The following is a 15,722-nucleotide window of genomic DNA, read 5'->3' on the forward strand; positions in this document are numbered from 1 at the left end:
TACAATCTAGTTAAGATTATGTCCCGGAAGAGATGTAAACTAAAAGCCATTTTTGAGGTAATCATTGTAAATTTTGAAGGCATACATTGGGAATAAACAAAATATTTATCTACATTTTCATAGCTTTACAGTCTGTTATCCTGTTTAATATATGTCTATTTACTAATGTCTGATTTCCATTTTTTTTTTGTATGTGTAGGGAAAAAAATGATTCTTATCTATACAGATTATATTCATCTATTCTTGTTTTTAAATAAAAGAGTAATGTACAAAAATTATGCGTGTTATAATCATAATCACACTATCTAATACCACAGGAAAAATACTGAACAAAGAAATCCGCCGCAGCAGAATATTTTATTGGAATCTACAGTCTACAGATATACAGCGCAATGCACATTAAATATATTGTTTAATATGATTTTATATATATTTGTAGCTATATAATAAAAGAAATACATTTCTATAAATAGAATTCTTGTAGTTTTACATATAGGATGCAGACAAATCGGCGAATCAAAAGAATCCAACATCCAGATGTTTCAAAACGCTGAGAAGCAAAACTGCTATTGAACCAAAATGTCAAGCTAAGCAAATCCAACTAAAAAGGCCCAATAGTTTAATAATTTCATTGAGATTCATCCACGAAACGGCGTTTCCGACCTGGACCATTGGCAAAGCTGGCAGCAGATAAGCCCATTAAGTGCTTGGCTGCCTGGCTTCCAGAGAATCCTCGCGACAGTCCCAAATCAAGACCTCTTTTTTCGCTATAAAAAGAGAAATATATATTAAATCACAAGCAAGCGGTGTAGGAATGAATATAAATGTTACACACCATAATTTTATAAGAAAATAATTTAAAGAAAATATTTAATATAAATAATTATTTAATAATTAATAATAATACATTTAATTTAATAATAATATTTGATAATTAATAGTATTAATTTAATTTAATAATAATAATTAATAATTAATAATAATAATATTAATTAATACCATAATTTTAAAGAAAATATTTCCTACAATTTCAAGTTAAACGAACAAAAGGTAATCTCTAAATGAAAATGATTTAAGAATAAAAGCTTTTATACAGCAATTTCATTAATTCCTCGTTTCGCGTATAAACATATTTTAAAACAATAACATGCTAAATATAGATGGCATAATTAATGAAAGAAAACACAGAATAATTTTGTACATTAGTTTTATTTTCTTTGAATTCATCCTAAAGCTATGCATTTTTACAATGAGATTAAAATTTTTCACTAATACATACGCAGGCATACATATGCATAACTCAAAAAGGAAATGAGTCAAAAACTTAAATACATAAGCGGACTTTAAAGGTAATAATATAACGCTATCTCTGCTAAGACTGTAAATTTAAATTCAATAAATAATTCGATCATTTCCAGTCATTGCAGATTTTATAGAATAAGGATAATTCTTCTTTGTAAGTCAGCCTTCTTCCATGAGATCAGCAACAATTAGCTCTTTTAATTTTATTGTGATTTACATTTTTTTTTATTTTTTGTTTTTGCTGTTTGCATTTTTGTGTAAGTTTTTGACGATTTGCATTACAATTTTAAACTTCTTATAAGTCCATTACATGTTTTTAATTGTTTTATCGAAATCATCCCCAAAATTCAATTAACAACAATTTTTACTCTTCATTTAATAGGAGATAATAATCAATAAAAAATATTAATTGAATTTAAATAAATCATGTTAAGTATATAGTATTCGGAGCTTACTAATTGACCAAATTTAAAGTTTCAAACACTCTGTCCTTGGCAAATTCTGTTTCAAACGTTAAACAAAGGGAGATTAATACTATTTTTTCTCCAACTCCTTGTCAGTCTCTTGGCAAAGTTTCAAGTGTACTTTCACTGTTGCTTTTATAAATTTACTTATCAGTTTTAATACATGTTTAAGTTGTTACGATTCATATTCTTCAGTACAAATAGGATTTATTATATTACTTCACCACCCTTTTCCTTAGATTCCCTTTCACACATGAACCTGATTTTATTTATCTTTATCTTCCTTCCCCTCGAAATTGATAATTGATTATTTATATATATATATATATATATATAATCAATAATACATAATCATAAATCAGTATCATAAAATTGTTTTAAGCAGAAATATCTCAATATTCCGCACAATATGCTGCTGAAAATACTTTGCAACAATTGCGCAAGTAGTAGAATAACTCGATTTCGCACTAAGTGAATTTAAGATCATACAACACTATATATATATATATATATAATTTTTAAATAAAATATATCTTTCTTAAAATATATATATAATTTTTAAATACAATTTGAAGAATTTTTCCATTAGAAGAAAAAGATTATATCGTAATGTAAAAATTCTTTAAATTGAATTTAAAAATTATATATATATATATATTTTTTAAGAAGTAAATAAAATATTTATCTCTTAGTGTATATAATATTATATATACTTTAAGAAAGTTCATAAACAGAAAACTCCTGAGCAAAAATAATAATTAAAATGTTTTTAACAAAAACATAAACAATAATGGGAGCAAATATTTGTAAAAAGATGTATTATTATCTGTTTAGAGAACAAAAAATACGAAAACTTAGTTGAGTTGCATCGTAATGGACAAATATCTAGCCTATCTTACGGCAGCCTTGTAAGTTTTTATAATGTCTATTATAAAAAGCAGTTTCCATTCTGATAACCTATATGATGAAAAGAAAGGAAGAATACCTATCTATAAGGCTTAGTTCTCTGTTATGTATATAAAATTATGATGCATGTCAATTTTTTTTATATTTAACTTTCTCCTTTATGCAAGTATTACATGGCGAATTAAATACTTTCCATGTGATTTGTATAATCATTCATTGCGTTATGATAAAACATTATTTTTTATTGTGCACATTCCCAAAGTATTTTATGTTTTGAACATTTATGTGATAAATATTACTAACTGTAAATGAACAAAATATGTAACATGGTGAAACAAAACAAAAGTCTTTAATTTTTTGATAATTTTAGTGTGACATCATTATTTTCATTCTACTAAATCTGCTTTTTAAAAATTAAATATCTTTGGAAATAAATGAAAACCTATGTAAGCTTAAAAATACATAACACTTTCAAGACCTTAGCTCTACTTCTGACCACAATTTTCATAAATTTGTCAAAACACTACTCTTCGTTAAGCGAAATAACTTAAAAAGCACACAAGTTACTTAAAACCTTAGATTGCAGCACCAGTCGCCGAGCAGTTAAAAATTATTGATTCTCATGCTTCATCTCGTCTTCGATTTCAGTCAATCACATTGGCTATATAGTTGATTTTCAAGGTTTTTCGCATGTGTAACGTGCGGAATAAATTTAATTTAGGTTATCCTTTACCTTATACAAATGTTCTCGCTAAAAGGAATATTTGTATTTCCTTTTGGCAAATTTCCTTCGATTGATTTGCTATATTCAGATAATCTAACCTAAACATTTTGAACTAATTCGCATAGTTATTTCGAAGAAAGGAAAGCATGGATTTTCCAGATACGTTGAATGACTTATCACATTGTAAAGTGTTTTCGTAAAATATTTCCTTATCGTTAAAGAAAAAACAGTTCACTGAAATTTAAATACACTTCACTAACGTTTGCGATTAAGTTACCAATCAAACGTACTGCAATTCACGATCAAATCGAGGAACTAGTAATTATTAATTTACTAAAGAAACCAATTCATATTTATTCCATAGTCATAGTTATTTCATAGTTATTCTATAGTCACATTCCATAGTCAATATTTTTAATGACAAAACAATTCTTGTTTTTTAGTGATAAAAATTTCTTTAACAACCAGTTTTGCCTTCTTTATAGAATTATATATAATAACCTTTTTATAAATTTAGAAGTTCATATCTATGTTTCTTTCATTTGCTGCATGCTTTACGTTATCATTACTTTGTCTTTTAAATTATGTACTTAAAATATTTTATCAATATTTTTTATAATTAAATAAATGTATAAGAGCGCCAAAAATCATCTTTGCTATTTACGATTATATGCTCGCAAGGTTGGTTTTCATAAATTAAAAGCAATCAAGCAATAGATAAATTTCGTAAAGTTTTATATTTGATTGTCTTGCTTACTTCGTAAAACTGTGTGAACATGCATTTGCAGATCCATTTCTTTCACATATCTGTATTAAGTTGAGACGAAATCTAATAATGCGCATTCACCTTGCAAAGCAAATAATACGAAATTGATTTCTTGAGCTACATGTTAATGCTTTCCTATTTAGTTGCATCAGATATAAGCGAAAGCAAAATAATGTATAATAGTTCAGAAGTAGCTTATCTTACATCTAACATTCATGGCATCTCTCACCATCCATTGTTAAAGAAGTAGCCACTGAAAGGTTTGTTCTTAATACGCTCCTATTTACTGCTTTTCTCAGCCTATCTTAACCATGCATTTGGCCATTTATATTCAGAATACCACCAAACTGTAAGGAGAAATCGGGAAGAGTATCCAGTCCCAATCATTTGAGGAATAAATTACGCCATTAAGACCTCCTTACTCAGATATGGAATCTTAAGGATGCCAATTCATGTTTCGGTAGAACTTTCGTTAATTACATCTCCATAGGCATGCGTTCTCTCTCCGTTTGTTAAGTGATTAATTTGATTTAAGAAAATAAACGAATCTATATGTAAATAAGTGAATTATCTTTTAGCATAAAGAGATTAATGAAATAAAACTAGATTTGTTAATTTAAATGATTGTATTTTAGAAACTGATTCGACTGGCGTACAGCTCTTTTAAAATTAAGCTATCAGAATTATGATTAAAAGAAGATTAAAATATAAATTATTATATATTACGTAACACAGTAATCAGAACTTACCCTTACAACTTTTAGTTCATCAAGTAAATATATTCAATTGTTTAAATAATTAATGAATCAAAGATTTTAAATAATTGAAACTATATGCTACATAAAGGACTAATTTGGTAAAATTACTGAGAAGAGATTTTGAGAATTTATCAAAAACAATTATTTATGTATGGAAAATCCTTAAGTGAGTCCTCAAAAATACTTTTTGGTTTGGTTTACCTGATTACGGGAAAGCACTCGAGGGCTATCTTCCTAGGGTAAAGGATGCTTTCATGAAGGACTTTCTAAGCGAAACTGACGTATACACGTTTCACATGGGAAACCCACGAAAACGCCAACGCAGCCATCCCGTTCACAGCATTCGAACATAATTACCAGTGTTCAGATATTTAACCGCTCGGCCGCTGGTGGGCCTTCAAAAGTAGGAGATTTGAAAGAGCTAACGAGCATCTGTTTTGCTTGTTACTAATACAAATGTATGAGCCGCCCAACCGGGATAGTGGTTAGCGACTCTGACTGCCGTATCGAAGGGTCCAGGTTCGAATCCCGAAGAAGACATGGATGTTTGTACATGTATGTTGTCCATGTGGAATGGAGACCACTTTAAATAGGCGACAAGCCAAAAGTCCTCTAGAGAAGTTGGTGGTAGAGGAAGAGGGGTTGGAGACCTTTGACCCGTCTTGCCCCCCCCCTCGGGGTACTCTCTATCAAAACTGGGGGTGGAACTGAGCAAAGTCGTACTGTTACCTATATGGTGGTCAAGGCTCTTGCCGACGATAGCCACAATCTTGACCCATTGCTACCATGAATTTCGTGGGCTCTCTCTAGTATCAGAGATCTGATCTGACGTTACTGACGATCGGGTGGAATAGGCCACAAACAAACAAAAAGAAATGTGGTAAATTTCTTCAAACATGAACATTTCTAGAATTCCTTAACTTTTTTACTTTACGATGATGTCGAGACATTGTATATTCTGTAAGAAATACTGTCGAATTCGGAATTTTGATAGTTTCCTTGGATAGCAACATGCGTATGTTTCATATACACTGGTGAAATAAATTCAGAGAATTTGCATATTTTACCGAATTGCATGAAAAGAATTGAACTGAAGGAAAAACCAATGCTTCTAGATAAAAATGCAAATCTTGTACGGCAAATACGCAAGCGTAAGCGGGGACAGCAGAAAAAGGCTTTATAAGTGCGTGGAGTGAAAGACGAATTGCGTTTGCCAGCCAACCTCGGCGAATTTCTTGGTGTTATCTTGCCGCAATCGGTTAAATTAACATCGGAGCAGTAAAAAAGAGTAACCAACAACGATTAAACGATAGAATGAGGTGGCGAATTGTGGGAGGTTAGAGGAATTCCAGATATGCAGAGTTTAATTTAACGCCCAGCGTCGTGTGTAACCTATGGAAACAGTTCCAGGATAATCGATCCGTCGACAGAAAACCTGGGCAAGGTCGTCCAAGAACCACGCCGGCTAGAGAAGATCCCTATTTGTCCATTTTAGCGAGACGTAACAGAGGGGCTACAGCTTCTCAGCTCTCTTGGGACCTGTATGCGGCCACAAGAACACGTGTAACAAGGGTGACTGTTTCCAAAAGACTGAATGAGTGAGAATTGTTTGTCAGAAGAACGGCTGTTTGCGTCCCGCTCACGTCTACGGTCAGGAGAGTCCGATTAGCATGGTGCAGGCAGCACAGTGATTGGAGTACGGAGCAATGGGCGACCGTTCTGTTGACCGACGAGTCCCGTTTTAGCCTAAACACTGATTCTATGCAGAGAACTAGGCCCCCGCTACTTACCCTCCATTGTCCGCGAAATCAACAATTATGGAAGTGTTGGTGTAATGGTCTGGGCAGGCATCATATTGGATGGCTGCACACCTCTCTACGTCTTTGAGTCTTTGAGAGAGGCTCTGTGACTCATGTGAGGTCTTGGAGCCCTATATTCGCCTTTTCCGGGGTGCAGTGGGCCCCAATTTCATCTTACAGGACGATAACGCGAGACCACATAGAAATTTTCTGGTCGACTAGTTTCTCGAGAGTGAGGATATTGGCCGGATGGATTGGCCAGCCAGGTGTCTAGACCTCAACCCTATAGAGCATGTCTGGGACGCTCTGGGGAGGGCAATTACTACTCTCAACCTCCTCCGATCCACTGATGAGGCATCATTCCGTTCGGTTTTACCTTAGGTCGGAAGCCTGGTCAGTGGCGCATAGCCAATAACCCCCTCCGAGGACCATACAGGAACTGAAAACAGCGTTGCTGAATGAGTGGGATACGTTTCCACAGGTACTGCTAAATTGCCTTATTTCCAGTATAATATCACGCTGCGAGGCCTGTATGGCTGTAAGAGGGGACCGTAACCTCTATTAACCCATTTCTTTTTGTGTTTTCCGCAACCGCTCTTTTAGACCTTCAGACTCCCATGAGTGTTAAACACGAACATGTGTGTCTATTATAACTGTTAACTGTTTATTTTGTTTGTATTATATCAACCTATGTTCACACCAAATTTTATTAAAATCTGTCCAGTAGTTCTGGAGATCGTGGATCAAATATGAAAATTCTCTTAATTTATTTCGCCAGTGTAATAGTACCTTCTGTTTTGGTGGATATATATATGTATATAATATATATATATATATATAACAGAAACAAATTTACAGCTAAATCTTAGTATCTTACTAAGTGATATTGTGCCTGCTGAATACTCATTCTCAATACTCATGTAGTAGGTATCTCGAATGTCATTATAGCAGAGTCAAACTGATGCATTTGCTCTAGTAATCCCTACAGTCAACACTTAATTTAATGTTTCAAGCATTCTTTTGACCAATGAATTTCCAAAATATTTATTTTAAATGATGAGTATCAGTAAACCCACACTGTTTTTCATTTTCAGTTTTATAATAGTCAATAAATTATATGACATTTATTGTGCAAAATAAACCATCGTTAAACAATTTTGCCTGAACACAAGCTAGTATTAATTATCTAACTGCATTTAAAGCATGTTAAGTTATAATCTTCAAATGTTTAGGTATTTCACATGCATTTTCTATTCATGTTAGTTTTAACTCAGGATGAGTTAATAGAATATTACCCTTTCGTGAAAAGTTCATCAAAATCCAGGCCTGTTCCAATTCATAGAACTGTATTGATATTGGATTTTATTACTATGAAATAAGTTTAAAGATAGCCATAAAAATTTAATTCAGTGAACGCAACACCCTGCACTTTAATGAATACAGCAGCTATGAAAGCAGATTCCTAGAATAGCAAAATATGAGTTCTAGTTGAATAAATAAAGAAAAACCTGTAAGTCAATAAACATATGTTTATTGCGATGCATATGCGATCTGATTTTCATATTTTCTGTTTGCAGTTTATTTAATTATTTCTTAATTTAATTCTTACCTCCTTTACAATAAAAAAGGATATATAAATTCCGTTTAATCAATATTTGAAAGTGATAACCCCTTAATTAACATTTAGTATATATGTGCATATTCTCAGATAACTAGATTTAATTTCTTTAAATTTACATTAAGTCTTATAGAGACATTAGGATATGTTTGGAAAGCAGGCAAGATGAAAAATATGCAATGCCTTCGCCATTAATCGAACCGCGGACCTCTCAATTACGCGCTGAGCGTGCAGACTGCTACACCACGAAGGCTCGCTAAGAAGGCGAGAGAAATACCTTATAGTCTTATTCTTAATTTATCTCATTAGATCAATATTTATTAATAGCAAATATTTATCTTAAAAATGGCTTTACGGAGCATTTAAAAGACAATATACGAGTATTTGTAGCTTATACATTTAGAAACTGGGATATATTGCTTTATGTTTCTGATATCCTAATCAAATCAGGTCTATTATTATCGATTAATTTTTATCTGGCTGATACAGGTAAAAGTCATTATTATCTAGTTAGTAGTACAGGTTATTGCTTAATTTTGTGGCATCTACGTAGATGTGGTAAAAGCCGTTTCTATATTCCAGATCATTAGCTCCCACAGGAACCGCTTTCACCATTGTTAGATAATCGCTCTCCTCCCCTTTTTCAAAACACGAAAAATACAAATACCTTTTTTTAAGTTTAGAATATTTTTAATGTACAAGAAAAAGTATAGTAAATGTGCAAGAAAAAATATAGTAAATATTGATGAATACCAGAACTTGAATAGAAGTGTTTTTATATTTACAAACTAACACTAAATACTGAACAGGTAAATAAAATGCTGTTCGCATTCCTGCCCTGAAACTATAAAATTATTACCCTTCTCATTGAGAACCCCAATTCTAGCTATTAATCCATTTTATATTAATTACTTAGCTGCATTAACTTATAAGCAAATGTTTTCATATTTCAGCTAAGATATCGTCATAATGAAACTGTTAATAACACTGAACAACAATTTTAACGTTATGAAATATCAGGCCCTGTAGGTTTGATTCTGAATAGACATCTTTGTACAATTTTTGCCCACCAGCGGCCGAGCGGTAAAGTCGCTGAACACTGGTAGTTCGGTCCGAGGTTCGAATCCCGCGAACGGGCTGGCTGCATGGGCGTTTTCGTGGTTTTCCCCATGTGTAACGTGTATACGAGCCAGTTTCCCTTAGAAAGTCCTCCACGAAAGGCATCCCTTCCCTTAGGCAGATAGCCCTAGTGTGCTTTGCCGTATTCTCAATACACACACACTTTGTACAATTTATGACGCCTAAAGATAGAAATTAGAAGAAATTTAAAAGATTAATTATGTTTCTCAATATCCAAACTAATTTATTAATCTAAACAAAATGGATTAATTAATTAGTTTGCAAAATATGTTTTTTGCGCTAGATTTCATTGAATATTCTACAAATGGTGGTCAGACTGATTTGGCGAATACTTTTGCATGCCGTAAAAGTTGTTTCTATAGAATCATAAAATCAAGGTAATAAATCATAAGAAAAAAGAACATTTGATATATCTACATTATATTACAAAAGAAATTATAATAAATTTAATATTTCCAATTGGTATAAATTATTTCCATTCTGTTTAAACAGCATTAATTTTTAAAGCACTCTTTAACGGGTCTTCGAAACAAGAATTAATAAATAAATTTAGCTCTTTGTTTATCAGTACTTTTAATATTAATGAAAGTAAATGTGCCACTCAACAGATTCAACTAAGAACTGTGTAAATGTCATCTATTTTATTTTGCAGATATTTATTTCAAATTCCTTAGAAAAACAGGTGAAAATATAATTTAGTGCTGTTGTACAATAAAAAAACCCGAATACATATAATTGCAATTACAAAGATAGAAAGCCATTGGAAGAATTATAAATCTCACTCATTCACAGTTTTGAATGATAATGGTATAAATAGAATAAAGCTATTAAAAGAATGCTATTAAAATGATATTAAATAAAAAACTTATGTCTATAAAGTTGGCAAAAAAGTCAAAAACAAAGGCTCCAAAAATAAAAAATTTTAAAAAAATCTTAGAAAATCAGAAGTCTCATTTCAGAATCAATCAAATCCATCTATAAGTAAGCGCTCTAGATAAATATCCTTCTTTTCCATCGACTTTAAGCACAAGAACATAACTGGAGATTTTGTTATTAATTTTAATTGTTCCCAACATATTGGTCAATTTTTGAAATTTTTCATGAGTAAGTAATGTTGATGCTGAAATATAACAATTTTTTAGACACAACAACTATCATATTCGACTTCAGGGTGCCAAAATCTTTAAATGTTTGCTGTTATATTACCGGGTACCATTTAACTCTTTTTCAGTGATATTATTCCTTATGCCCTAAAAATGGTGGAGTGATTCATTTCTTAAAATACTGAGAGTTTGACCCTAAAGAAAGGGTTGACTACATGGTTGTTTTTTATTTCTTTTCCTATGCTTAGCGTCAGATAGAACGAGTATCCTTTCCCTTATGTAGATAGCCATAGCGAGCTTTGCCGTATTCAACCTAACCTATTAGTTGTAATTCCTATTTTTGCTATATAACATGCTTAACTTAAAGAAGTCCCACGCTTTTTCTCACGAACATTTCCAGTAAAAATATAATTAAAGCGGTTGCAATTGAAATAGATGAATCATATATAATCACGTGATACTTTTCAACAATATCTTTCGAAATATCTTTCAAGCTGTAATGAATAGCAAAGTATGCTTTTTAGCAATTTTTTAATAGAAATAGCAATGTATTTATTGAAATTTACCTGGCATTTTAACAATTGTATCTATATTAGTACATTCCCATTTTATATTTAACTAATTATTAATTAATTACTTTTCAGTCATTCATAAAATACTTTTTATTCGGCCACTCAAGTTCAAATACATTTTTTTAAACTTGTAGTGGATGACAATGTTGATATAGTTTTTTCACATATTAAAAATTTAAAAAAATTTTTGTATTTAATTTTGTTTTACTTTAAAAATTTTGCTTTGAAATAGGAATGGACTTTAATTTTTATATTACTTGTTTATAGGTATGTTGTTAACTATTTGTATTTCTCAAACTCTCTCACATAAAATAAGGAAAGAAATTAAATAATAGTCCGCTGATGACAAAGCTGACTTAGATGAGTAAAGAAAGTTAATTTTAAAAAGTTTCGTTTTTAAAAGATTTATTAATATTTATACATGAATAAATATTTTCACATTTCAAATAAATTCTTCCTTCTGTAGTGAACCTATAAATAATTCAAGCGAAGTTTACTGCATTCTTTGGATGTATAAAAGGAGTGTGGATATTGGACATTTTAGGAAAACAAAATGAATACTTCATGCTAATCAGTGTAATAACTTTCGCAGTATTTCCTTGACGGTTCATGTACTGGTTTTGCAAGATCATAAATTTCAGAACAGGTAGAATCGGAATACTTAAACAATTTCTGAAAATATGCACACTGTGTGCATTCCATCAGTAATGAACAGAATATTTAAAGATCACTATACGAACTTATCTTTCCACTGGGGCGAGAAAGATTGTTAAAGAGATAATGCACTTTTCTGATGATGATAGACAATGTTCGATGCTCTGCTATCAAGTACTGCAATCAAAAGCCACACAAAGTCGTTTCTTCGCATTAAATCCTGAATGCGAATGCTATTTGACAGAAAGTTTTCTAGGGAATAAATTTCACAAGTGTATGTGTTTTAATAATAAACAGCGAAAGGATGAATGTTAAATAAAATGCAAAAGAAAATATTTGAGGTTATGTTAATGCATTTCCGTGTGTGACGCAGCATTCTGAAACAGAGCTCGACTGAAAACGTAAGAAATAGGAATTAATTTAACATTTTCTTAATGAAGGACTGCCACATATATTGTATAGTTGATTAGAATGTTGGACCGCTTGAATGGGATGCAGATAACTAGAAAAAATTGATTTTCCAATTGCATTAGCTACTTAGCTGTATAACGAGACATATTTTAAAGAAGATGTGTTATTTTACATTAGTAGTTCTGTGTATGTATATGTAACAATAAGGTAATAATTATATTGTTGTAGGTAGGAAATTCCTCTGGGCGGTAATAATTATATTGTTGTAGGTAGGAAATTCCTCTGGGCGGTAATAATTATATTGTTGTAGGTAGGAAATTCCTCTGGGCGGTAATAATTATATTGTTGTAGGTAGGAAATTCCTCTGGGCGGTGTCGAATGAACAGTGAAGTGTTTTTTTATTTGTGGGTTAGTATTAATGTAACAGTTTTGCAACAATTCCGAAGAGAAACCTACCAGATCAAAACAAAACTTTTGCAAAGCAACAGCTCCATTTTGAAATAAAATTCTTTTACGATATTTTTAATATAAATTCTAATTGGAAAAACCATAAGGCTTATTCAAATATAAAAATACTCTAAGAATTCTAACAAGAAATAAACATAATGGAAAAATTCAGAATTTTTCGACATTCACGGAAAGATTTAATATTTGTCATATTTTTAAATCATCTAATAAAAATAAACCCAGAAAACCCAGAAATTTAAATTGCGATAAAAGCAGGCTGTAATCACAACAGAACAATATAAAAGGTTTGGTTTATTTGAGTTTCTCGAAGTTTCCGTGAACTATCTACCTAAAAAGAGGGACTTATGTTACAATGAAAGTTTTGGCAACTCCTTGGATGTTTCCTGGACTTTTATTATTGACCACTTAGTGTCATGACATAAACAGTCGTAATCCTGGGACGAGTTTCATGAGGTGAAATTTGAGCTTGTGGGGATAAGGGTTTGGTTTATTTGACTGTGGCAAAGCATTCGAGGGCTATCTGTCTAAGAGGAGGGATACCTTCGTGAAAAAAACTTTTAAGGGAAACTGGCTCGCATCCATGTTACAGTTGGTTGAAAACACAAAAACGTCCAAGCAGCTAGACCGTTCACTGGGATTCAAACCACAAACCGAAATCCATTCGGCCGCTGTGGGCCCATGGCGATAAGGAAAGAGGAAAGAAGGGAGTACAATGATCGAAAATGCTTGATAGTATAAAAGATATCTACGATATTATTCCTTGCAGTAAATGAATGAATTTAATATGAGTTTTTTTATCATAATTAAATTATTTTGAAGACTCTTCAAGAAACAACTAATCTAGGAGCTTGGGTCCTTTCACTATAATGCAATTTAGCTCACAATGAAGTATATCAAGCTTTAACCGTAGCTGAAAGATTTCCTTAATTAATGTTTGATTAATGTCATACTCAACGAATGAGTAAGTGGACAACGATGGCTTCGGAAATAGATTATAACACGTTCTGAAGGAAACTGGCTCGTACTCACGTTTCACGTGGCGAAAACTACAATATAAAAGAAAATTTGCGATGTACAGTAGACACAAAAAAGCCACGAATTTTAATGTAAACAATTTAAAAATACTTACATTCAAACTGCTGAAATTTATCCATCTTATTATGAGATACATTAATTTACGAAAACAATATAACAAAGCAAATACTGTGAGGTAAAATGTAATTACAGAATCCTGCAAAGAGATATATTTAGATTATTATCTTATTCTATTTGATTTCAAAATGTGCCTATCGATTGCTGAACACTAGCCATTGAGCAGATTGCAAAAACGTCAGGAAGAAAAATACTTTAAAAGCTTAATCGGCACACAAAATGAAAGTTTCTGCAACTGACATTGCTGCATCAGCCATTACACATTTAGGTACTTAAAGTACCTTCCTGCTGACCACGAAAGCTGTAGGAGATACCACCAAATCTGTACAAATCATTGAAGAAATTGACGTTGAATGGGGACACCTGGTCTTTACCGTAGTGATTAACAGATTCAGCACATTTAGCACCGACTTAGTTTTTTTTTAATTTTAAATGATAAAAGCAATATTACTTAAAATTTTCATATTACGATACAAAATTTAAAAGTATTAATGGTAATCATACCGTTAAGAATTTAAAGAAACAAATACATCGCTCTTTATTTACTTAGATAATCAAAAGATGCACTTTGCGCGGATATAATATATCTTTTCGGAGCTTTCGAACCACTTTTTTTATCGAATGGACACTTGCTTATTTTCATCGTAATTGTTTAATCGTTTTCAAATAAAGTTCCGTTTCATGCCCATTGAAGTACGCAATTTTTGATGCACAAATCCTGAAATTTTTTAAAGTACTTCGCCGCATGCTGTTTTGTTGAATGCAAGTCCCAGTTATAATTATTACAAAAACTGGAATGGCTTATCAAGAATTAATTGGGCTTACACGAAAGGCAAGATCTTATGAGTCTGTTGTGATATTACGCTTATTGCTTATAGTTGTTAAATCATGTTGTTTAACGAAGATTTTTTTTCTTTCCTTTTTTTTTTTTTTTTTTTTTTTTTTGTAGAATTGGTCAACGATAAAATCCGAAAGTACTTAAATTCCTTTGCCACCGGGTATGTGTGGGCGTTTTTTCATTCTTACAGCTTTATCTGTAAAGCTTCATAAATCGGGAAATTTCCGCTCAGGTCATGGTTCATAAGGAAAAAATGGAAATGCACATACCGTAATCTTAAGTTCTGTCTTTTCTTGTTACATCCGTAACGGAAGACATGTTATTTAAATTTTTTCATTAACAAAAGATGATCGCTATTATTCTGCCACATTCAGAAAGGGGAAAACAATGAACTTGAAGCAACGTATAGACAGTCTGCTTGGAAAATGTTTTTTTCGTAGCATCTTAAATAAGCAGACAGGCAAGGTACAAGATGAGTGTTAGTCTCAGAAATGTTAAATCTCCATGTTTTTATAATACACTCATACGTTTCTAATAGCAAATACAAAATTTTAAAAAAATTAATAACTTATGAAACACATTTAATTTTTCTTTATGTCCTATGTCTCTGTGGCGAGACGTAAGAATTAGCACGCAATTTGGAAGATCTCTGTATGACTATGAAGCGAAAAATTGAAAATCTTAAATTAGTTAATTTTTATTTCCAGTTTATTGCCAAAATTATTTCAAGAATTTAAAGTAATGAGAATAATCAAAAGTTTGACATTTATAAATAGTTATGAGGAAAACAAAATTCTTTTAACATCGTACTGCATAATATTTAAGTCTTACCAACTCTTCCTCGAATATAACTTTAAAATTTCAAATTAAAGGCATCTCTGCGGGCGAAGGCGCACGCAAAATGTCAAAACTGCCATTTAAACATTTTTGAAAATAATCATTAATACAGCAAATGTACTTCACTTGAAAATAGTACGTATTCTTTAGGAGATAGTTGCACTCAATAATAAATCCATGAATCTTTCTCAGTGTCCTGAATTTTTAAAC

The 15,722-nt window shown here is 31.6% G+C and overlaps 1 protein-coding gene across 1 annotated transcript in view; it reads right to left on the bottom strand.

Annotated features, from left to right (window-relative positions):
* Positions 1-326: 326 nt before the first annotated feature.
* Positions 327-15,722, bottom strand: part of LOC118197847 (diuretic hormone class 2-like) — a 216,126-nt gene continuing 200,730 nt past the window's right edge. The window contains exon 4 of the mRNA XM_085816374.1: positions 327-767. Coding sequence (XP_085672500.1) covers positions 629-767 — 139 coding nt within the window. The 3' untranslated portion in view covers positions 327-628. The remainder of the gene's footprint in view (positions 768-15,722) is intronic.

The sequence above is a fragment of the Stegodyphus dumicola genome, chromosome 5 (genome assembly GCF_044657685.1).
Source record: "Stegodyphus dumicola isolate Sdum_Otavi_A_Nest chromosome 5, ASM4465768v1".
NCBI classification, from domain to species: Eukaryota; Metazoa; Arthropoda; class Arachnida; order Araneae; family Eresidae; genus Stegodyphus; species Stegodyphus dumicola.